Genomic DNA, 23,387 nt, shown 5'->3' with positions numbered 1-23,387 from the left:
CGGGTTATTGTTGGCCTGGAAGTCAGGAAAAGAGAGCACTGACAAAGCATACAACTACAAAACTTAATCACCAAAGGATTTTAGAATTCACTGGGGATAGCGGCTTTCCCTCTAGAGTTCCTGCGTTATAACGAATCCGCGTCGAAAAGTCTAAGGGCTATTTGACATCGCCTCTCCCACGTGTTCTCTTCCATCCAGCGGCTGCGGCGCCCGCCCTGACCCAGACCCTCCGCCCCTAGACTGGACTGGCAGCGCAGCCCCCCACCCTCGCACTGGTGTCGGATGCGAGAGCCTGTGCTTAAGTATGGTCTCTTTTCTCTGCCCTTAGAATCCCGGGTTCCCAGGCGGGGGGCGGGAGACTACGCTCCGGAAGGGTGGAAGGGGTCTCTGGAGGAGGCCTCCGCGTGTACTTGGGACTGTGGGGAGGAGGGGGGAGGGTTGCGGAGACTGCGTCCCCAGAGCAGGTTTGGGACCTTCCCGGGGACCTTCTCGTGCTACCGGGGTGAGGGTCGGAATTTGAGGCCCTGAGCCTCCTCCAGCCCGGGTTTGGGGAGTCAGTGTCTTGTTTTGGAACAGTGAGTTAGATTGTAAAGCATCCACGCAGTGACCTTGAGCTGACAGGCAAGAGACCCTCTTTTTAACTGAAAAATCTTCTCTACAGACAGAATACCATGGACAAACATCCCTTATCTGATTTGCTAATTTTTGAGAACGCACTATTTAGACGTTTCCTTTTACGCATTACTAAAGGTTTTTAAAGCGATTAATCAAAGCAAGAAGTGTAATCTGTAAAAGCTAAATAGCAGAGTTTCTTTATTTTTACATCTCCGCTGTCTACTTTCATAGAAAAATCCCTAGGATTAAAGGGGACCTTAAGGGCTCAGCTTTGGAGAACCTTTTAATTATTCTTAAGAAGTTTCTGTAATTATTTATTTCAGTTACATTTCTCTCTTCATAAATGGGCTCTAAGGTACCTGTTTGTCCACAATTTGTTTTAATGTAGGTGAATTAAAAGATTGACAGTGTCAGAGACTTTGAAGATGACTTAATTCCCTTATTTTCTAGGTGAAGCTTAAATATTAAAAAGTGACCTTTCCCCTGCAGTCTACAAGGTGTGACCATAGGCATAGAAACTTATTAAAATGTCTTGGATAAATGATTTGATTTGGATCTTACAAACCCTTTTGTATCAGACCTGAAACCCAAGTAGTCTTGCCCCCATCTAGTCTAACTCATGGGCTTATGTTTCAGGCCTGGAAGCCATGCTTTAAACCCAAAAGCAATAATCTTTCAAAAGTAATTTCTGTTCTGCTTAATAGTAAGTTGAGTTAGGGTTGCCAGTTAATCGGACATAACTTCCTAAACCTGCTCAGATGTGGCAGAGTCCTATTTTATACTCATCAGACAAGTTAGTTCAATTCAATTTAGACATCTGACCTATCAAAGACACCGACAGCCCTGAAACAAAAAACATGGCTCACAAGATTGTTTTCTTTCATTTCTTTTGTTTTGTTAACATCTTTACTTGCTTCTGGTTTCCCACTCTCCTAGCTCCATACATACCTATGTAAGTAGATACACCTTTTTTGCTGGTTTGTTTGTAAGTTTCAGACATGATGACCTTTAACCCTAATTTCTTCACCATATATCTCCTTAAGAACAGTCTATTACAGGGGTGCCTGGGTGGCTCAGTGGGTTAAGCCTCTGACTTCCAACTTCCCCTCAGGTCCTGATCTCACAGTTTGTGGGTTCAAGTACCCCCTTGGGCTCTCTGGGCTCTGCTGTCAGCACACGGCTGGCTGGCTTTGGATCCCCTGTCTCCCCCTCTCTCTGCCCCTCCCCCACTTACAGTCTGTCTGTCTCTCTGTTTCTGTCTCAAAAATAAGAAAAAAAGAACAATCTGTTACATAGCCACAATAAGATTATCACACCTAATAAGGTAACATATTCAGATTTCTCCAATTATCCCAAAAATGTCTTTATTTTTAACTCAAATATTTTTTTTGATTCAAGGTCCGAAGTTCACACATCGCTTAGTTGTCATGACTCTTTAGTCACTTAATCTACAGCAGCCTTCTATTACTTTCTTTACGGCTTTAACTTTTTGAAAAGACTAGTCTAGGTGTCTTACAAATTGTCCCACATTGTGGATTTTCCTAATTACTCCCTCATGATCAGAATCAGATCAAACATTTTTGGCAAGAATACCACACAGCTGATATGTGTCTTTACTGGTTATGGTGGTGACTGCCAGATCTTTGCCATATAAAGGGACCATTTTTCTTTGATGAAAAGTAACTTGTGGAGATACTTTGAGACCATGGATATATCCTGTTCTCCAACTATCACCCAGTAGTTTTATCATCCATTCTTGATCCTCACTTGAATTACAAGATTACCAATTACCAGTACCAGTCATGCAGAGACCAGGGTCAGGTATTGTGGCAATGGCCGAGGACAAGGACATCAGTAGAATAACTTACTGCAAACTAAGTTTGAACAGAAGTAGAAATTTGGCTCCAGAACTGGTACAAATCTGCATAGGGTTCCAAAAAAGAAATTGCATCTCCCCTGTTAAATCCTGGTTAGTTGGGGGGTTTTTTTGTTTGTTTTTTTAATATTCAAAATTTTCTGGGAATTGTTTGTCTTGTGTTTACCTAAACATACTACCTGGGAAGATAAGGATCTTAAGTATTTTTAATACATCTCATAATACATCTGCCAAGGAATTATAACCTCAGAATAGATTGAGGAAACTAATTTCACTTATTGAAAATAATTTAGCCGTCAGAAGCTTACAATTCATCAAACAGAGCTTGAAGGGGCCTCAGCAGTCATACTGTAATCCCCTCATTTTTCAGGTAAGAAATCAGGCTTCATTGGAGACATTCAAGCAAAGGTTGGACAACTAATTTTCCAGAACAAAAAGGAAACTCATGCATCAGAAAAGGTTTGAATTGATGACTGATAAAATCTCTTTATTCTTAAGTTCCCTGGTTTTATTATATATTTTGACACAAAAACAACAGTATTGTGATCATTCCCAAGACCTAAGCCAGAGATTCTAGAACTCATCCATTCCTTCTCTCTCTAGGTTTCAGAGATATAACCATAAGGTAACCTCTGATTGAATAGTTGCCTCTACAATAACTAACATTTGCTGTAATAGCTGAAAATTAGGACTAAGTCAAAGGGCAACCCCATTATTTCTACCTGTTTTCATCATCAGGTGGTGTGTGTGGCTGTTGGACTTTGTTAATCAGCATGATTTAGGATTAAATAACTGGAAAACAGAATGCTCCAAGACATGGAAGACACCAGACTAGCAAGTAAATGTGAAAATCATTCACTCCGTCATCTCCAATATTTTCTAGGAGCAAATGCCTGTAATTAAGTATATCCATGACGACAGACAGAGACGAGCTTTGGAGATTTAGGCAGACTTGAGAAAACCAACTGTTAGCTCTTGAGTTCAGTTGTAGATCTGGGAATTGAGTAGTGGAACTATTTCTTTTCCAAATTCTCAAGAAATAGATTACTCATAATATGATAAACTTTATTTAAAGAGGAGATATATACTGTTAATGACTGTATATTACAAATAATACCAAGAAAATAATTTTTAGATAAAATTCACACCAAGAACATTTGGAGCATTCCTCATCTACACATTGGTAAAGACTTCCCAATAACAACCATCATTTGCCACAATGAGTTGTATATATACTAAGGGGCAAGTGGGGTAGAATCAGCACAGTGTTACCAGTCTCTGAAACTTAACATTTGAATATTTCAGACCTGGCTCTCTTAACTCTAGTTAAAAAGTGATTATATATGAATTTTAACCTGAAGAAATAAAAGGATAGGAGTAGGAAAAAGAACTGGATTTTGACATCACAATCTGCAAACATGCAAATTTCTAAGGTTTTTATAAGTAAGGAAATCATCTGTTTTTGTTTTCTGTGTGTAGAAACATCAATGTCTTGTACAGTGAGTTTACTGTACAACAATTCAGAAGGCTCAGTCTTATTGATGTCCTTTTGTCATTTCAGCTAGAGGCCTGTTGGTAAACCAAGCTCCATAATGCATATTTTATTGCTCTTGTATTTTTTAAAGTTCTCGTAAAACAGTGGTTTCATTTAACACCTATTTTCACAAAAGTTATTTTACCAGTTCTTGGATCATTTCAAGCTGTTTTCTGAGTGAGAAGCCAAAAGAAATTTAGTTCTGGACATTTGCTAACACTACACTGCACACTGCATCTTGCTCTTTGGCAAGGATTAGACAGCTGAGCAACCTTTTTTTTTTTATATTAAACTTTTTATTTTGAGATTATTGTAGGTTCACATGCAATTATAGGGGAAAATGCAGAGTTCCCTTGTGCCCTTTACCCACTTTTCCACAATAGTAACGTGTTACAAAATATCACATACAATATCACACCCCGGATATTGATGATACAGTCAAGATACAGAACATTTCCATTACAGAAGTCTCTTACTTCATCTTTTTATAGCAATATTTAATTCCCTCCTACCCCTGTCCCCGCCTTAACCCCTGGCAACCACTAATATATTCTCTATTTCTGTAAGTTTGTCATTTCATGAATGTTCTATATATAACATTGATCCTCACTTGAATTACAAGATGACCAATTACCAGTACCAGTCATGCGGAGACCAGGGTTATCATACAGCATATAACATTTTGGGATTGGTTTTTTTCACTCAGCATCATTCTTTGGAAATTCCTCCAATTTGTGTGCATCAATAACTCATTCCTTTTTTGAAATCTTGCCAATTGGAACGACATGGATGGACCTAGAGTGAATTTTGCTAACTGAAGTAAGTCAGAGAAAGACAAATACCGTATGATTTCACTTATGTGGATTTAAGAAACCAGGTAAACATAGGGGAAGGGGGGAAAAAAATAGGGAAATCTTAATAGACTCCTAACTATAGAGAACAAACTTAAGGTTGCTGGAGGGGTGTTGGGTGGGAGGATGGGCCAAGTGGGGGTTGGGCATTAAGGAGTACAGCTGTTGTGATGAGCACTGGGTGTTACATGTAAGTGATGAATCACTAAATTCTACTGAAAACAGTATTATAGCCTATATTTACTAGAATTTAAGTCTGAAGAAAAAACTCATTCCTTTTTATTGCTGAGTTATTCCATGGCATTGGTGTACCAGTTTAACCATTCACTTACTGAAGAACATCTGGATGGTTTCCAGTTTTTGACTGTTACAAATAAAGTTTCCATAGCTATTCATGTAAAGGTTTTTGTGTGAATGTAAGTTTTCATTTCTCTGTGATAAATGCCAAAGAATACAATCACTGGGTCATTTGGTAGTTGCATGTTTAATTTTCGAAAATACTGCCAAACTGTCCACTGCAGTGACATTACAGTTTTACGTTACCACTAACTGAGTGATCCAGTTTTTCCACGTACTCACCAGAATTTGGTGTTGTCACTATAAATTTTAATTTATGTTTTATTAAGTTCCTGATCCATCTTGAGTTAATTTTTATATAACTCACACATAAGTGAGAGATTTCGAGGCTAAATTTTTTCCTATGGATATATAATCGCTCTAGCACCATTTGCTGAAAAGGCTATCCTTCACTTAATTGCTTTTGCACCTTTACTAAAAATTAGTTGGGCATATTTATGTAACCCTAATTCTGGGTTCTCTGTTCTGTTTCACTGAACTATGTCTACCTCTCCACTCATAGCACACTATACTGATTACCGTAACTCTATAATAAGTCTTAGAATCAAGTAGACCTCCTCCCATTTTACTCGCTTTTTTAATTTGTTTTACTATTTTAATCCCTTTGGCAATATAAATTTTAAAATAAATTTGTCTGTATTTACAGGAAATTTCACTGGGACCTGATAGGAATTACATTAAGCCTGTATATTAATTCTGGGTAAATGGACATCCTTACTATGTTGAATCTTCCAATCCATGAATACAATATGTTCCTCCATTTATTTAGGTCTTTGATTCTTTTTCATCAGCATTTTATATTTTCCAGCATACAAGTGCTATACATGCTTTGTTAGATTTACCCCTAAATTTTTTAAGGGTTTTTTTTTTTTTTTTTTTAATGTTTATTTATTTATTTTAGAGAGAGAAGAGCACATGAGCATGAGCGGGGGAGGGGCAGATGGAGAGGAAGCAGAGGATCCAAAGCAGGTGCTGCACTGACAGCAGTGAGCTGGTTGCAGGGCTTGGAACTCATAAACAGTGAGATCATGACTTGAGCGATAGTCGGACGCTTAACAGACTGAGGCACCCAGGCACCCCACTGCTAAATTTTTCTTGAGTGACTGTTAATGGTATTATACTTTTAATTGTCGGCATATTCATTGCAAGTATATAGAGATAGTTTTAAGAGTTTCTTTGTAGATCCCTTGGGATTTTCTATGTGCACAATTATCTCATCTGCAAAGAGAAACAATTTATTTTCTTCCTTTACCATCGGTATGTTTTATTTTCTTTTCTTGCTTTACTGCACTGGGTAGAACTTCCAGCAGTATATTAAGAGTAGTAAGAGCAGATCTCATGTCTTGCTCACAATCTTAGGGGAGAATATTTAGCCTTTCACTGTTACTTATAGTTTTTTGTAGATACTCATTATGAAGTTGAAGAAATTCTCTTTTCTTATTTTTCAAAGTTTTTTTTAATCATGAATGGGTGTTGAATTTGTCAAATGATATTTCTGCATCAATTGATATGATCTAATGATTTTTCTCTAAATCCTGAAGCAGCCTTGTATGTCTAGAGTAAACCCACTTATTCAAGGTGAATAATTCTTTCATATATTGCTGAATTACATTTGTTATTATTTTGTCACATACTTTTATGTCTATTTGATGAGGATATTTTACTGTAATTTTATGTACGGTCTTTGGTTCTGATATCAGGATAATACAAGTTCATAAATAAGTTGTTAGATTTCTTTTTTTTTTTTTTAATTTTTTTTAATTTACATCCAAATTAGTTAGCATATAGTGCAACAAAGATTTCAGGAGTAGACTCCCCCTTAGTGCCCCTTACCCGTTTAGCCATCCCCCCTTCCAACTCCTCCAGTAACCCTCAGTTTGTTCTCCCTGTTTATGAGTCTCTTCTGTTTTGTCCCCCTCCCTGTTTTTATATTATTTTTGTTTCCCTTCCCTTACGTTCATCTGTTTTATCTCTTAAAGTCCTCATATGAGTGAAGTCATATGATTTTTGTCTTTCTTTGACTAATTTCACTTAGCATAATACCCTCAGTTCCATCCACGTAGTTGCAAATGGCATGATTTCATTCTTTCTGATTGCCGAGCAATACTCCATTGTATATGTATACCACATCTTCTTTATCCGTTCATCCATCGATGGACATTTGGGCTTTTTCCATACTTCGGCTGTTGTTGATAGTGCTGCTATAAGCATGGGGGTGCATGTGTCCCTTCAAAACAGCATACCTGTATCCCTTGGATAAATGCCTAGTAGTGCAATTGGTGGGTCGTAGGGTAGTTCTATTTTTAGTTTTTGAGGGACCTCCATGCCGTTTTCCAGAGTGGCTGCACCAGCTTGCATTCCCAAGGTTGTTAGATTTCTGTATATGGAGTTGTTTGTAGTGCTGTTACCCTTTTGATGTCTACATGGCCTATGGTAATATATCCAGTTTCATTCCTTATAATGATAATGTGATTTTTTATTAGCCTTGCTAGAGGTTTGTTATAATATTTGTTCAGAGAACCAGCTCGTTGTTTCTTTGATTATTATCTGTTGCACTTGTTTGCATTAATTTCTGCTCTTCATTATTTTGCTTTTCTTTTTCTAGGTGCTTGAAGTGAAAGTTTAGATTATTGATATGAGACCTTTACTATTCTCTAGTGAATGCCTTTAGGTGCCAGTTTTCCTTGTGGCTGATTTAGCTGTGTGCCACAAATTTTGATATGTTTTGTTTTCAGTTTCATTCAGTTCAGTAATTTTTTAAAAATTTCTCTGAGACTTCCCTTTTGACCCATATATTGTTTAGAAGCAGTTTATTTTCCAGGTGCACCTGGTGGCTCAGTCAGTTGAGCGTCCGACTCTTGATTTCAACTCAGGTCGTGATCTCACAATTCGTGAGATAGAGCCCCGCATTCGGCTCTGTGCTGACAGCATGGAGCCTGCTTGGGATTCTCTCCCTGCCCCGCCCTGCTCAAAAATAAATAAACTTTTAAAAAAAGTATTTTTTCAAATGTTTGGAGATTTTCTTTTTGTTACTAATTTCTAGTTTGATTCTTTTTGGTCAGAGAACACATTCTGTGTGATTTCAATTCTTTTACAATTTGTTGAGGCTGCTTTTGTGGTCCAGAATGTTTTCTGTGGTTTCAGGAATGTGGTCCTGGTCTGTGTTTCATGGCTCTTGACAAAAATATGTATCCTTTGGTGTTGGGTAAAATGTTCTATAAATGTTGACTGATTCCTGTTGGTTGATGGTGTTGTTTTTCTATATCCTTGTAAAATTTCTGTCCAGTTCTATTAATTGTTGAGAGAGGGATATTGAAGTCCCCAACTAGATCTGTTTCCTTTCAGTTCTATTAGTTTTCACTCTGTACATTGTGCAACTCTCTTGTTTGGTGCAAACTGCTGTGTTTTCTTGGTAGATTAATCCTGAACATCCCTTTCTGTCTTGTAATTTCCTTTGCTCTGACACCTACTTTGTCTGATATTAACATATGCACTATTTTCTTTTGATCGTTTGCTTGACAGATCTTTTTTCATCCTTTTTATTTTCAATCATTATATTTGAAGTAAGTTTCTGATAGATAACATATAGTTAGTCATGTTTTTTAATCCATTCTACCAATCTCTTTTAATTGATTATTGCTTATATTTAATGTAATTGTTTATTAGGGCTTAAAGTTGCTGTTTTATTTTTTGTTTTCTGTTTTTCTTGCCTTTCTGTGGATAACTTGAGTATATTTTGGAATTTCATTTTGATTTATCTATAGTATTTTTGAGTGTGTCTCCCTATGTATCTTTTTTAGTGATTGCTCTAGGTACTACATGATATATACATAGCTTATCACAGTCTAATGTGTCAACACAAGTTTCAGTAAAGTGCAGAAACTTTACCTCCTTTTACCTTCACCATTTATAATATACATTTAGAACCACATTTGACAGTCTTATAATTTTTGCTTCGAATGTAAAAAACACAATTTAGGAAACTCGAGAAGGAAAGTGTATTGTACTTACTCACATTTGTTATTACTGTTTTTTCCCTTCTTTTTGATGTTCCAGGTCTCCTCTTATCATTTCCTTTCTGTTTAGAACTTTAATCCTTCTTTTAGGGTAGGTCAGCTGGCAACAAATTTTAGTTTCTTTCATTTGAGAATGTCTTGATTTCCCCTTCAGTCCTGAGGTATATTTTTGCTAGACACAGGTTTCTAGATTGACTGATGTCATCCTAATTGTTTTCCCCTGCAGGTGAAATGTCACTTTTTCACTTGCTGCTTTCAAAAATTTTTATCTTTAGTTTTTAGAAGTTTGGCTGTGACATCCTGATGTAGACTTCTTTGCGATTATGCTCTTTGCATTCATTCACTTCTTGAATCTATCTGTTCAGTTTATTTTGGTTATTTTATTTTTCACCTCTTGAAATTTTCATTGGGTTCTTCTAATGTCTTGTTTGTTTCAAGCATATTCATAATTGCTCATTGATGTGTTTTTTATAATAGTTTTAAAATCTTTGTCAGATAATTCTAAATCTGTCATCTCAGGGTTGGATATATATTAACTGTCTTTTTTCATTCAGTTTGAGATTTTCTTAGTTCTTGGTATGATGAGTGAATTTTTATTGTAACCTGGACATTTTACATATTGTATTATGAGGCTCCAGATCTTGTTTAAACTTTCTCTTCTAGCTGGCTCCTTTTGACACTACTCCATTAGCGGAAGTGGGGGCAGGTACTGCTAGGTGTAGACTAGAAGTCCAGGTTTCTCACTCTGTCACTTAAGGTGTGTGGGGGCTGGTGTGCTCCTCATTACTGCCAGGGCAACTGTAGGAGTTAGGGCTCTCTAGTAGGCCTCCATTGGTATCACTCTGGCTTAGAGGGACTAGCATGTCTCATTATTGCTCCCACTGTCTCCACTGACACCAGAGGAGAGAATGTGGACTAATTACCATATGACAGTAAAGCTAGTCTTGAATCTCAAAGAGGCCTCCTTTGTTACCACCTGGACAGGAGGGAGAAGGATACCTCATTACTGCCAATTGAGGTAGATGTCCCCATTCCTCATGTGGTTTCCACTGACACCTGTTGGGGGTGAAGGGCCCTCATTAATGCCCAGGAAGGAAAGAAGTCCTTGCTTCCTAATCTCCCTTCTCTGAAGTGTAGGGGTTGGAATGCCTTATTACAGCCTAGGGAGGGTGGAAGTCTAGGCTCCCAGCTTTGGCTTAAGTTGGAGGTGGGGGGAGGGGGGGCGGGTTGGGGATGCAGGCCACAATTTTTTTGTTTGCCTGGAGTATAGCTATTATCGTTTAAAAGTTTTCTGTCTTGGGGCACCTTAAGAATCCAACTTCAGCTTGGGTCATGATGATCTCACAGTTCGTGGGTTCGAGCCCTGCATCAGGCTCTGTGCTGACAGCTGAGAGCCTGGAGCCTGCTTCAGATTCTGTGTCTCCCTCGCTGTCTGCCTCTCCCCCACCATGCTTTCTGTCTCTCAAAAATAAATAAACGTTCAAAAAAAAATTTTTTTTTAAGTTTTCTGTCTTATAGGCTTCCCCTTTCCTGGCCCTTTGGCTAGAGAGGACCAGCTTTGGGGGCATGGAGGGCTTTGTGCCCATTGGCATCTGCTGACTGCTGGCTTCTTCAGCTCTAACTCTTTGCAAAAAAGAGAATTCACCACTATTTTGTTTCTCAGTTCCCAAGGGTCCTGGCCAATACACTTTCTTCTCTCCACCTTTTAGTCTCAGGTTTGTCTTATATTTAATGTCCAGGGCTTTTAGTTGTATTTAGTGAGAGGAATTGGGAAAAGCACATCTCTCACTCCATCTTCCCAGAAGCACTAGTCCTAAACTGCATTGTATGACATACTTATAGAATCCTCTGTCTCTTTCGTTAGTGGTTTTTTATAACAGCACAGTAACACCTAAAAAATTGTGACCTGCGGTAACTGTTGGTATTTTTGAGGTAGTTTATGTGGTAAAAACATATACAGTTGACCCTGAAAAACAACACAGGTATGAACTACACAGGTCCACTTTTATGCAGATTTTTTACAGTACTGTACTATAAATGTCTTTTCCTTATGATTTAACATTTTCTTTAGATTACTTTATTGTAATAATACAGTACACATAATACATATGACATACAAAACATGTCTTAAGTAGCTATGCTATCAGTAAGGCTTCCAATCAACAGTAGCCAATCAGTAGTTAAGTTTTGGGAGAGTCAGAAGTTCATGCGGATTTTTGACTGTGTGTCGGGTTGGTGCCCCTAACACACACATTGCTGAAGGGTCAACTGTATGTTGTTTACAAAGTGAAATAAAATAGGAATAAAGAGCATTCTTGTTAACGTTTTCGGTGTTTATGGAACGCTAGTTGCCTCATGTTGGGCTAACCTAAAACCTCTACTGCATTATTTGTAAGGGATATAGAGGAGGTTTAATAGCAAAGATGGTCTATATCATGTTACTGCTAAGCCAAAGATTATCTTAAGTATAGACAATTATACTTTTTATGAATCATTACTTCAAAGAAAACTATAGGCTAGAACATCTGGAGTAGACAGGCGCCTGGTTGGCTCAGTCAGTTAAGCGTCCAACTTCGGCTCAGGTCATGATCTCATGGTTCGTGGGTTTGAGCCCCGCACTGGGCTGTGTGCTGACAGCTCAGAGCTTGGAGCCTGCTTCGGATTCTCTGTCTCCTTCTCTCTCTGCCCTCCCCACTCGTGCTCTGTCAGTCTCTGTCTCTCAAAAATAAATGTTAAAAAAATTATTTAAAAAAAAGAAGAGCAGGGGCACCTGGCTGGCTCAGTCGGTTACGTTTCTGACCTCAGCTCAGGTCATGATCCCCTGTCGCTTGAGTTCGATCCCCACGTTGGCCTCTGTGCTGATAGATCAGAGCCTGGAGCGTGTTTCAGATTCTGTGTCTCCCTTGTTCTCTGCTCCTCCCCCACTCACACTCTGTCTTTCTCACAAATAAACAATATAAATATCTTAAAAACCAGATAGAAAAGAATGAGTACTTTCCCTTGCATATGAAAAAAATGTCAGTAATATGAACTTAAGGATAAGGAAAAAAGAGGAGTAAAGAATAAATGCAAAAGAGGAGCAGGTGTATACGTGGTTGGAAATGCTGCAATGGAATTACTACTGATTGTATTAATTAATCAAAATGAAAAAATTTTTTCATGATAGTAATGTACACTTTGTCCTGTGCTGAAATTTCCTAGTTTTATCCCCATATAAGCTTCATGAAAATTTCCTGCTTTTCACAGCCACTTTAGATATTGACAAGTCTATAAGAATGATACACACTTTTGGTTTATCATGTTTGCATTCAGTATCAGAAAACTCAAAGCTAAATACAATGCCTAGAAGTTCTGTTAGTTTACAGTATACATGGTTAGTATTTGCTTACTCTTCCCTTTTCATGCTGTTTAATTTCTACTTTTAAAAAGCTTTATTTCATATAAATCTTTCATATGAGATGTTCATCTATTGTAGAACTAGCCAGAACAGAACAAGTAAGTAATGGGATATGTTGTTATATCTGGATTAACTGAGCCTGGGCTCTCCATTTAACAATGTGAAAATCCTAGTAATTCAGAAAGGCTTTTTTGACTTATCTTCACTTCTCTGTTGCCCCCAAGTTAGATCACAAGTGTCATAGGTTCAAAAGTTTCTAATAAGTCTCTGTGATTACACTTTTTGAATTACAGAATGTACAACTCCTGTACTTCCGTTAAAGTCTTTTAGAAAACTGAGTATCTTTCATTACAGTTGTTGATTTATAAATGGATGGTGCTTATGAACAATTAATAGAAGCTTTGTATTTATGTAGAGATAACAGAAGGATCGTTGTTATGTTAGGTCAGAGTTACATTAGGAACCAGTGGAATAGTTATGTACTTGAAGAAGACATCAGAGATCTCTTGGTTTCCCTTAAAACTACTAGGAATGAGGCTGTGGCAAGTGACTTTGCAAGGTAGCAAAGCAAGCTGTCTTAAAACGAAATTTAGATAAACGGGGCCCACGGCCAGCATTAAAAAAATCTAATTCTAAACTATAGCGTTCCTTGTTGCCATTAATGACCTGGGAGGATGGATATAATTACATACCCCATTAGAAATTTATAAAATAAAGAATAATTTCAGGTAAACTTCGTTTCATTTCTTTTAATAACCTGTATTTGTTTTAATACCTAACTCTTCAGTGAGCCAAAAAATATTTGTTCACAGACTAACTTTTCCTTAATTTTTAAATTAGGTGACTAATAAACATATCAAAAGAATATGGCTGCACAAATACCAGAATCTGATCAGATAAAACAGGTAAGGTATTACAATTAATGAAAAAGAATTTTGCGAAAAATTTAAGGCACTTCTGGGTGCAACCATGTCAGTCAGTGATCTCACAAAATAACTTCAAATTTCATTTCCAAAAATGGATTTTAAATCATATGAAACATTTTTTTTTTCAGATAATTTGACAGATAATGCAAAAAAAAATATTTAACTAGAAAATTTGACTATGTTTTATAGATCATACTCTACAGGTCATACTATACCCACCTGAGTGAAGGAAAGAATTTTTTATTTCAAGTATAACAGGGTATTTTGCCCAAATACAAAACATCAGTAATTAAAGTTTCAAAACATCTTTGTTTTAAAAAACCAAATATTAAAGAATGCTCTGATTTGTTTGTAGTTTAAAGAATTTCTTGGAACCTACAATAAACTTACAGAAACCTGCTTTTTGGACTGCGTTAAGGACTTCACAACAAGAGAAGTAAAACCTGAAGAGGTATGAAAAGCACTGCCCACTAAAAACTCTGAAAGCTTGTCATAAACAATAGAAATGAGATCCCCCTCACCATTTCGCTTGTTCCTAGTTATTACAGGAATGTGGTTTTATGTTCCATTGCTCAGAGGAACTGAAGCAGTCGAGACCCATGGCCTTGAGTTTAATGATCCCAAATTTAATATGACAGTCCTACCGTACCATGGCAGATTTTGGTTTTTTTAGCTAAGATGCCTGAGGCTTGCTAAATTATTGTTCCATGGCAAAGATTCTTACTATTAGCTTTCAGTCAAGATGGCCTGGCTAGAGAAACTTGACCCTGAGAATTCAGGTTAATTTTGGAAAAAGCAAAGCTTAAATTTGGTGGCTCATATTGCATAGGTGGACTCTGAAAACGTAATCCTCTCAGAAGTCGTAACTTTTAATACCCTCATCAAAACATTTATATATTGGCTGAAAGTGATATTCATTCATGCCAAGAACATGTAACTAGCAATCAGTAAGTCCTTGTTAAGTAAATGACAAAGTTTGAAAAATGCTAAGTATAATCTTGTTAAAAAGAAGTGTTGAAATTTAAGAATATTGGGAATGGAGCTTCTCATTAAAAAGGAACAAACTACTGGGCCTATGTTTTAACAATCAGAATAAGATATGCAAAAGGCAGGGACATTACCGTTGTTTTTAGTGCTTACAAACTAGTAGGCATTCAGTATATATTAATTTTTGTAAATGGATGAAACTATTAACAATTGAAAGCTATGATCACTCACTACTCAATACCATTTAGTTCTCATATATTCAAAGAAAAGAAAAGCACCCACTGGTTGTTTATGTAAAAATACATGCATTGTTTAAAAAAATTAATATTTCTGTGTTGCCTCTTGGATCTTCTCTTTTTATTTCTAGACCACCTGTTCAGAACATTGCTTACAGAAATATTTAAAAATGACACAAAGAATATCCATGAGATTTCAGGAATATCATATTCAGCAGAATGAAGCCCTGGCAGCCAAAGCAGGACTCCTTGGCCAACCACGATAGAGGAGTCCTGATGGCTGGACTTTAGATGAAACATTGCCAGCAGCTGTTGTGATGGAAATGAGGATTCATCTGATGGAATCCCCTGAAAGCAGTAGCCACCATGTTAAACTGTCATGACTGTCTGGCAAGTGGGAAACAACTAGAGATACAACATTGCTATTTACCATGAATAATCAAAATAGAAGGTCTTATTGTTCAATCAAAATAATAAGATGCAACATTTGTTGAGGCCTTAAGATTCAGCAGCTTGGTAACTTCATTAGATAAATAAACCATTGTTTCTTCAATTGTGACTGTTAATTTTAAAAGCAAAATAATGTGTTCAATCATGTATGAGATAGAAAAAATTTTTTATTACTAAAAGTAAAATAAATGGAAATATCACTGAGCAGTTGTTTATACTATATATAGTACCATAGTATTCTGACTGGACTGTGGATACGTTGAAATGTTTTTCAATCACGATCATCCTCCAAGTATTCCTGTTCATTCATGTCTGTCTCAAATTGCTGGTAAATACATAAAATAGTTACTTGCTAATAATTTCAATGCACAATCCTTTTCTTGCCTCCCTTCTTGCATCAGGATGGGTATTACACATTCTTATCCTAGCCATATTTTCGTATATCTTCAGGAAACATCCCATCTGAGATTACCTTGGGAATGTTTAAGAGTTGACTGTTATGCTCTAGTGAAGACTGTGTTTTGTGTTTTGTCCAAAAGCTGAGAGTCTAACAATATACAATGTATTCTCAGCTATGTCATGTGATCAATGCAATAAAAAGTGAACCGAAGTTATAGTAGTGTCTTAGAGCTAAAGGAATCCTAAAACAAATCCAAACATCTGCAGGAAAATTCTAGTTGATGCATAAGGATACCAAGCAGTTTGGAAAATGTACATAGACTAATACCTACTAATAAATGGACTTATGAATGGATTTCATTTGATACCAATCTAAACTTGCACTTAAGAGAGTACTAATTATAATTAGCCTATATGTTTATCAAAGTGGTTTCTGTTTTGTCATATTATTTGAAGCCAGAAGTATTCTGCTTTGATAAACTAAGGTTTTCTATATTACACCTAATTTTAAAGCTATTACATCATGTAACTAACAATACCATTTATTTTACAGGCTTCTGTTGACATTGCAGTCACTAATTGTTGTGTCTTTGAAAGTACAAAAACAAAATATTAATGCTATCTTTAATGTTGAAACATCTAGGAGACTCAACAAAATAAACAATTCATTATAGTTAAAGAAACATGAAAGAATATGCTTGTTTCCCTCATAAGGCTAGAAAGCAACCAAAAATTCAGAGATTTTACTCATTTAAAACCCTGGGCCATCCACACACAAACTGCTATTTTTATGTAATCAAGCCTAACATGGTTAATTTAGCAAAGACAATTAAGTACGTGCTCACCTGGCAAATAAGGGGAATTTTGTGCAACAGCATCTCAAATACCTTAGGAGGGAGTGTGTGTTTGAAAACCTTCAGAAGTTCCTCTGGTTGTCCACACACTAAAAGGGCATTGCTGAGATGTTCAACCCCCAATCGAAGGTCTCCTAAAACACATTGATAAGGTTTAAAGCAAAATTTTAACGTTCTTCAAAATATACCTTCCACAAATTACCAAGAAAACACCAAGTATTAAAATGAAAAAAGCATATCAAACTACAGACTATATAAACAAGCCTGCTTGGGATTCTCTTTCCGTCTTTCTCTCCCCTTCTCCCACTCTTTCTGATTCTCCCTGGTTCATGCTCTCTCAAACAAAAAGAGTAAAGACTATAAATGGGACAAATGCTGAGCTGCCAATTAGATTCACTGTGATCAGAGGGGCCTGGGTGGCTCAGTCGCTTAAGCATTGACTTTGATTCAGGTCATGATCTCACAGTTTGTGGGTTTGAGCCCTGCGTCAGGCTCTATGCTGACAGTTCAGAGACGAGTCTGCTTTGGATTTTGTGTCTCCTCTCTCCCTCCCCTGCTCACGCTCTGTCTCTCTCAAAAAAAATAAACATTTAAAAATTTTTGGTTCACTGTGATCAAGCTGCAAGATGAATACTCTTATGATCCAAATTACTATTAAAAAGTGCACTCTTGGGAGTGTCTGGGTGGCTCAGTTAAGCGGCTGACTTTGGCTGAAGTCATGATCTTATGGTTCGCGAGTTGGAGCCCTGTGTCAGGCCCTGTGCTGACAGTGCACAGCCACGTTGGATTCTCTGTCCCCCTCTCTGCCTCTGCCCCGTTCACACTCACTCTCAAAAATAATATTTAAAAAAAAGTGCATTCTTACTTTGCATGTTCTGCAATGTGGGTTTGCAAGAAAGGGGTGTTGAGTATTTTTTAAATGTTGTGGTCCGCTGTTACTGATAGAAGATAGGTTATCTTTAACTCTACATGTGTGACTGATGAAATATAAATGAAACACCTGATGTTCTGGCTAAATAAGAATTCAAAAACAAATCCTATTATCAATGAGTTTAAAACAGGGTTTAGGGTAACATGAATTACATATATAGGGGAAGAAAAGAGATTTATGAACTTTGACTTCTAAGTAGTTTTAAAATGAGTTTTAGGATGACTGGCTGTAAAATAAGAATGAAAAGTTGTGTAATGAAGTTAATCATAGAATTTTTTGTTAATGTTTGAGAGAGAGTGGGGGAGGAGAGGGAGAGAGAGAATCCTAAGCAGGCTCTGAGTAGCGCCAAGCCTGATACGGGGCTCAAACTCATGAATCGTGGGATCATGACCTGAGCTAAAATCAAGAGTCGGATGCTTAACCAACTAAGCCACCCAGGCACCCCAATCATAGAATTTGTTTGAGTGAAAACATGGAAACAGTCTCACTACTTCGTTCTAAGAAACTGAGGCAAAGATCAGTGAAATGATTTAAAGTTTCAGAACTATTTAATGCCATAATTAGTAATAGAACCTAATTTTCTGAACCTTGAGAACACAGTGTGCTTGCCTCTCAGGTGTTTCATGATTTTCCATTTGTTGGTTGAAATACTTGGTCATCTGAAGATAAAAGTGCATGACAGAAAACAATGTTGCCAGATTTGTATGAAGTTTAAACTGAAAAACCATCAGAAGAACATGACCTAACTCAGACACACAAAGCAAACCTTGCCTATATTACATGTTTTAAGAGTTAAAGGTCTTGTGTCTAGACACCTAATTTTACATTTTCAACCTAAGAAACTTTCATTGCTGGGTTTTAAGTAACTTTGTAGGCATTTAAAGAAGGTATTTCTTAGATGGAATACTGCACTAGTATTTCACTGAAAGGTTTATTTTTAAATTAATAAAATCACAGCTTTATAGACATGACACATTAAGTCAAAATACTTTGATCGTATTGAACCTTTTAAAGAAAAAGATATAATAGTGCCTCCTCTCAAATTGATAGAGCTAATGTGACACAAAATCAATTTGGTCAACTAAGTCAACCAACCAATAAATTCAAATCAGCTAATCAGAAATTTCAATCAAAATTATTGGCTCTGTGGTCGTATGTGGACACAACCATGATGAGGACTATACTACCTGACAGCGAAGGAACGAAAATTGGGGGTGGTGGCAGAAGAAAGTGGAGAAAATGGAAAAGGTTACAGAAAACTAGGTGAAAAATCATATTAGAATGCTGGTCCTCAGTGTATTATAATAACCTAGGGACATTTTAAAAATATTGATGCCTGAGTCCCACCCCAGAAATTTTTATTTAATTGGTTTGAGGTTTGGTGGGATTTTAAGTAAGCAACCAAGATGAGAACTCCATTAGAAGTAAAATAGGGACATACATAAATAACCCTTAAATAACTAACCAATTTAGGGATTTAACAGAAATATGTTATCCTTAAGAGGTAAAACTTTTAAAACATAAGCTTGCAATTTTTGTTTTAATCATCTCAATATTTGTAACATATTCACTTCTATGACATGAAGACTCTCAAACATAAAGTGAATAAAGATGTGTCATAAAGTAACTGTTTTTAATTTATAATTCCTACTTTTCTCTCCATATTCACACTATCCCAATTCAAAAAATGTTAAAACCCAAAGATTCTATTTTAATTTCCCCCTATGTCCAAGCAGTATCCACATCTAGGAATTAATCCATATTTTGTGAGGCCCCTAGTTTATATATTGGGGGGGGGGGCTTTTCTTTTAAAAGATTTTATTTTTTTAAGTAATCTCTACCCCCAACGTGGGGTCCAAACTCATGACCCGGAGATCAAGAGTCACATGCTCTACTGAATGAGGGAGCTAGGTACCCCTGGGGGGCCCTTTTAAGACAAAGAATATAAAATTTTATTTTATTTTTTTAACGTTTATTTATTTTTGAGACAGAGAGAGACAGAGCATGAACGGTCAGAGAGGGTCAGAGAGAGAGGGAGACACGGAATCTGAAACCGGCTCCAGGCTCTGAGCCGTCAGCACAGAGCCCCACGCGGGGCTTGAACTCATGGACCACGAGATCATGACTTGAGCCGAAGTCGGACACTTAACCGACTGAGCCACCCAGGTGCCCCAAGACAAAGAATATAAAAAAGAAAAAAAGGAAATAAAAAGATTATAAAATTATGAATACAAAATTGGTAGGACTCCTCCCAGAATATTCAAAAAGCCCTGTGCAAATGAAGGTCCTTAAAACTTATGCTTTACTTCCTTGTATAAAACCATTCCTGTTTAGGGGTAGCTGGGTGGCTCAGTCAGTTAAGTGTCTGACTTTGGCTCAGATAATGATGATCTCACGGTTCGTGGGTTCAAGCCCCACATCAGGCTCCGTGTTGACAGTGTGGAGCCTGCTTGGGATTCCCTCTCTGTCCCTCACCTGCTCACACTTTCTCTCTCTCAAAAATCAATGAATAAAAAAAATTACTCCTGTTTATATCATTTAAGTCAGTTCTAACTATTAATTTTGTCATTAATATTTAAGATATTTTTAGCCCACTTATAAAACTTCCTAAAAGAAAAGACTAATATTGAATATTAAAATTTCAAATTATAATGATTAATATGCAATAACTGAATATTTTTTTCATTTCTCAAAACCTTTATCATGGTTTTAACCCATTGAATTAAAGTAAAAATCATGAGTATTGCTACCTGTTGTCCAGGATCCTGACTTTGTTTTCATAAATTCTGGAGGATGCTACCTCTTAAATGCAGGTAAAAAACAAAATTTTTTCAAAAAAGACAGTCAAAAGAGCCAAAATAGGTACAGGCACTATGATGAGAGGGAATTTGCAAAACTTGAAAGAAAGATACATAAATGGGTATAATGCTCATTTATCCAGCAACATCATTCATCCCTTACGTAAGAAGCCTAAAAGCAAATTACTTTCCTTCCCAGGGTTTAGCACCAGAACAAAGACATGATTACTATACACAATATTTATAAAATACTTACATCATCTACCATCATTTTACCTGACAATATTGTGAAGTCTTCTTAAATCTATGTGGAAATAGGTTGGGATAAATTATAATTCAAAATACAGTTCATGGCCATTAAGTCCAAGGTAGCCCCTACATACATCACTATATTAAACATACAAAAATGGTCATTTACAATGATTTATCATCAACAATAAGTAATTATTAGGGCACCTGGGTGCCTCAGTTGGGCATGTGACTTCAGCTCAGGTCATGATCTCATGGTCTGTGGGTCTGAGCCCCGCATCAGGCTCTGTGCCGACAGCTCAGAGCCTGGGGCCCGCTTTGGATTCTGTGTCTCCCTCTCTCCCTGCCCCTCCCCACTCAAGCTCTGTCTCTCTCCATCTCTCAAAAATGAATAAACGTTTTAAAAAAATTTTTTAAGTAATTATTGGGGTGCCTGGATGGCTTAGTTGGTTAAGCATCCAACTCTTGATTTTGGCTCAGGTCATGATCTCGGGATTTGTGAGATCAAGCCCCAAGTCCAGCTCTGTGCTGACAGCACAGAGTCGGCTTGGGATTCTCTGTCTCCCTCTCTTTCTGTCCCTCCCTCACTCTTTCAAATAAATGAACTTAAAAAAATAGTAATTATTTTATTAAGAATACTCTTCAAAATGCAGGAAAATTTTTATAAAACAGTTCAAACTTTTTAAAATTTTAATTCATACAACATTTAGTAATTTGGAAAGTTCATTTGCTTAGAATTTTACCTGATGATAAATGATGTGTTAACTGTATTTGGCTTTGCTTCTCCATCTGCCCATTTCCTAGACTGCACCATCAACCTGAATGCTCAGTATAATATGGTAGGCATGAACAGTAGAATTAAGCAAAAATGCTGGGGCAGTTTCTCTTTAACTAAAAAGCAAGTTAGTTAACACAGCTAGCTAGTTAAGTTTTTTGACATACAAATACCAATCAAATATTTTTTGAACCTATATTATCAAAAGTAACCGCTTACAAAAAAATGTCTATATTCTCACCTCTGGATAACCAAAGTTCTCCCATTTGTACCTCTTGCAGAAAAAGTTCTTGCAATTTTTCATTCTTTGCTGGATCCCATACCTAAAAGATTCACGAAATATTTAGTCATGAGTAATGAATGTAAGGTATAGGGTTACTGATCAAAATTATTTAATTTTTATTAAAAAAACAAAAAAAAACTATCTTGCACCCAGTCTCTAAATCCAAAGTATGATAAACATAGTTGTTCTTTTTAATATTTAAAACAGCTCAAAATGGAGTTAACAATTTTAGGTGATTAAAAAAATACATGGCATATTGAAATTAAGTTGAGATGCTTGTAGTAACTTTCATCTATATTTGACCTAGCTTCTACGTACACATAGCGGAAGTCCTAGTGTAATTAACTACAGCAAACATAGCTTCGCATGTGGCAATTTGTTTTCTTGCCTAGGGTATTAACAGTGCTTGTAGATTTGGCAATGAGCACGACGAGCGGTTGGCGGGGCAGTGGGTGGTGGTGTTCAGAAGCACGCTATGGTTTGCGTCAGCCTGGTTCATGAAGGTAACCAGCATCGCAGGATGGCGTCATCACTGGTACCAAGCCCAGGGCTGGTCTTTAAAGGTAGGTACAGTGGACAATCCTTGACCCAAAGTATCAACTCTACTGTCAGTCACTTCAGCTCCAGTCTGGTCTATCTGGAGACTTTTTATGTTTTATGTTTGCTGTCCCCAAGAATTATCTTTTTAGAGCGGGATGAGCTTTGTCATAACCCCAAATGGTTCTTCTTTCCTTCCTTTTCTTTTGTAAGCGATTAAAAACTACGCCCGCATGTAAGCCGGGCGCGGGCAGGCAGGCGGAAGGGCGCTCCGAAATGCCCGCTCATGGACCAGACTCGGACCCTGACGCCGAGCCAGAATCTGCACGGCGGGGAGGTTACGCACTATAACGCCACCTCGGCGTCGCTAAGCACTTCACCTGGGCGCCCCGTCCCTCAGCCTTCTGGTGCTGGGCTCTTCTTTCTGCAAACACAACCGGGCACGTGCCACTCGGGAGCCATCCCGACGCCCGCGTGCGCCCCGCGAAGCCCTCACCCAGTGGGCCGGCTCGCCGCCCGCCCGGCCGCGCCACCGCCGCAGCCGTCGCACTCACTGTCCCGCAGGCGGCGCCTGAACGCGGGGTCTCCACACCGCTTCCGGTCGAAGTACACACAGTAGCCGAGGAAGGCGACGGCGCCACAGGCAGCCAGAGCCGCCAGGAGGCAGAGGACGGTGCGGCCGCAGGGCATCCGGCCGCCGGCGTCCAGGAGCCGAGCGTTGGGCGCGGGCCGGCGACGGCGGGGAGCCGGCCGCCAGGGGGCGTCGGCGCGGCACCCATCCCGGCCTCGGGGCTTCCTGGGCGTCCGGCCGCAGGCTTGCGGAGCGGCGCGTCGACGCCTCGCGCCGCGGCGGGCCGAGCGAGGAGGAAACCGGGGGCTCGAGAGGACGAGCGTGCGAGGTCTCACGGCCGCCGCGTAGCCGAGCTCTGTCGGAACCAGGTCTGTCGCACTCCAAATTCGGAACCCCTTACCCAAACGCGCTCCCGTCCCTGTGCCGACGACACCCACTCAGGCACATCACAGTGTGTCAGGAATCTGGGTAGCTGGAACTGGATCCTCCGTCAGGCCCCTGTTGCCTCACCTGCGAATTGAAGTTGATTCACTTCGGTCGACTCCTAGCGCGCAGCGCTGCCCGCTGAGCACCTGAACTCTGCTAGCCCGTGCCCCCAACCTGGTCTGCCTTGTCCCCGAAAAAGAACTCGGCCATCCCACGTCCCCGACCACCTTAGCTCAATAGTGGGAGGAAAGAAGACTTTGGAAGCAATAATATTAGCCCGGGGGGGAGGGAGTGAATTTTCTGGGCTGGGCACGACAAA

At 38.4% G+C, this 23,387-nt stretch overlaps 2 protein-coding genes across 5 annotated transcripts; one reads left to right on the top strand and one right to left on the bottom strand.

The window, feature by feature from the left end:
- The first annotated feature begins 100 nt into the window (after window positions 1-100).
- Window positions 101-15,449, top strand: TIMM9 (translocase of inner mitochondrial membrane 9). Of its 3 annotated transcripts, XM_053889463.1 has the most exons (6): window positions 101-302; window positions 2,862-2,950; window positions 5,880-5,933; window positions 13,487-13,551; window positions 13,928-14,023; window positions 14,927-15,449. In XM_053889463.1, the coding sequence occupies exons 4-6, from the start codon at window positions 13,513-13,515 to the stop codon at window positions 15,059-15,061; spliced, it is 270 nt and encodes an 89-aa protein (XP_053745438.1). In that variant the 5' UTR covers window positions 101-302; window positions 2,862-2,950; window positions 5,880-5,933; window positions 13,487-13,512; the 3' UTR covers window positions 15,062-15,449. The 3 variants fall into 3 exon arrangements, with proteins under 3 accessions (XP_053745438.1, XP_019307231.1, XP_019307230.1); XM_019451685.2 differs by lacking the exon at window positions 5,880-5,933 and having other exon boundaries at window positions 110-302; XM_019451686.2 differs by lacking the exons at window positions 2,862-2,950; window positions 5,880-5,933.
- On the bottom strand, window positions 15,395-22,786 carry TOMM20L (translocase of outer mitochondrial membrane 20 like). Of its 2 annotated transcripts, XM_053889461.1 has the most exons (5): window positions 22,626-22,786; window positions 22,452-22,495; window positions 21,493-21,574; window positions 16,490-16,632; window positions 15,395-15,570 (listed from the first exon to the last, which is right to left on the bottom strand). In XM_053889461.1, exons 1-5 carry the CDS (start codon window positions 22,759-22,761, stop codon window positions 15,517-15,519), a joined length of 459 nt encoding a protein of 152 aa, XP_053745436.1. In that variant the 5' UTR covers window positions 22,762-22,786; the 3' UTR covers window positions 15,395-15,516. The 2 variants fall into 2 exon arrangements, with proteins under 2 accessions (XP_053745436.1, XP_019307229.1); XM_019451684.2 differs by having other exon boundaries at window positions 15,395-16,632.
- Between the last annotated feature and the right edge of the window lie 601 nt (window positions 22,787-23,387).

Source organism: Panthera pardus, unplaced genomic scaffold, assembly GCF_024362965.1.
Source record: "Panthera pardus isolate Hobbes unplaced genomic scaffold, ASM2436296v1 HiC_scaffold_24, whole genome shotgun sequence".
NCBI lineage: Eukaryota > Metazoa > Chordata > Mammalia > Carnivora > Felidae > Panthera > Panthera pardus.
This window is presented reverse-complemented; position numbering and strand designations above follow the sequence as displayed.

Bases quoted from the DNA above. Each gene is read 5' to 3' on its own strand.
- TIMM9 (XM_019451686.2), top strand. From the start codon at position 13,513: ATGGCTGCACAAATACCAGAATCTGATCAGATAAAACAG. The intron at 13,552-13,927 runs GTAAGGTATTAC...ATTTGTTTGTAG, and splicing joins AATCTGATCAGATAAAACAG to TTTAAAGAATTTCTTGGAAC. The intron at 14,024-14,926 runs GTATGAAAAGCA...TTTTATTTCTAG, and splicing joins GAGAAGTAAAACCTGAAGAG to ACCACCTGTTCAGAACATTG.
- TOMM20L (XM_019451684.2), bottom strand. From the start codon at position 22,761: ATGCCCTGCGGCCGCACCGTCCTCTGCCTCCTGGCGGCTCTGGCTGCC. The intron at 22,496-22,625 runs GTGAGTGCGACG...TTGTGTTTGCAG, and splicing joins CAGGCGCCGCCTGCGGGACA to AAAGAAGAGCCCAGCACCAG. The intron at 21,575-22,451 runs GTGAAGTGCTTA...TGAATCTTTTAG, and splicing joins CTGAGGGACGGGGCGCCCAG to GTATGGGATCCAGCAAAGAA.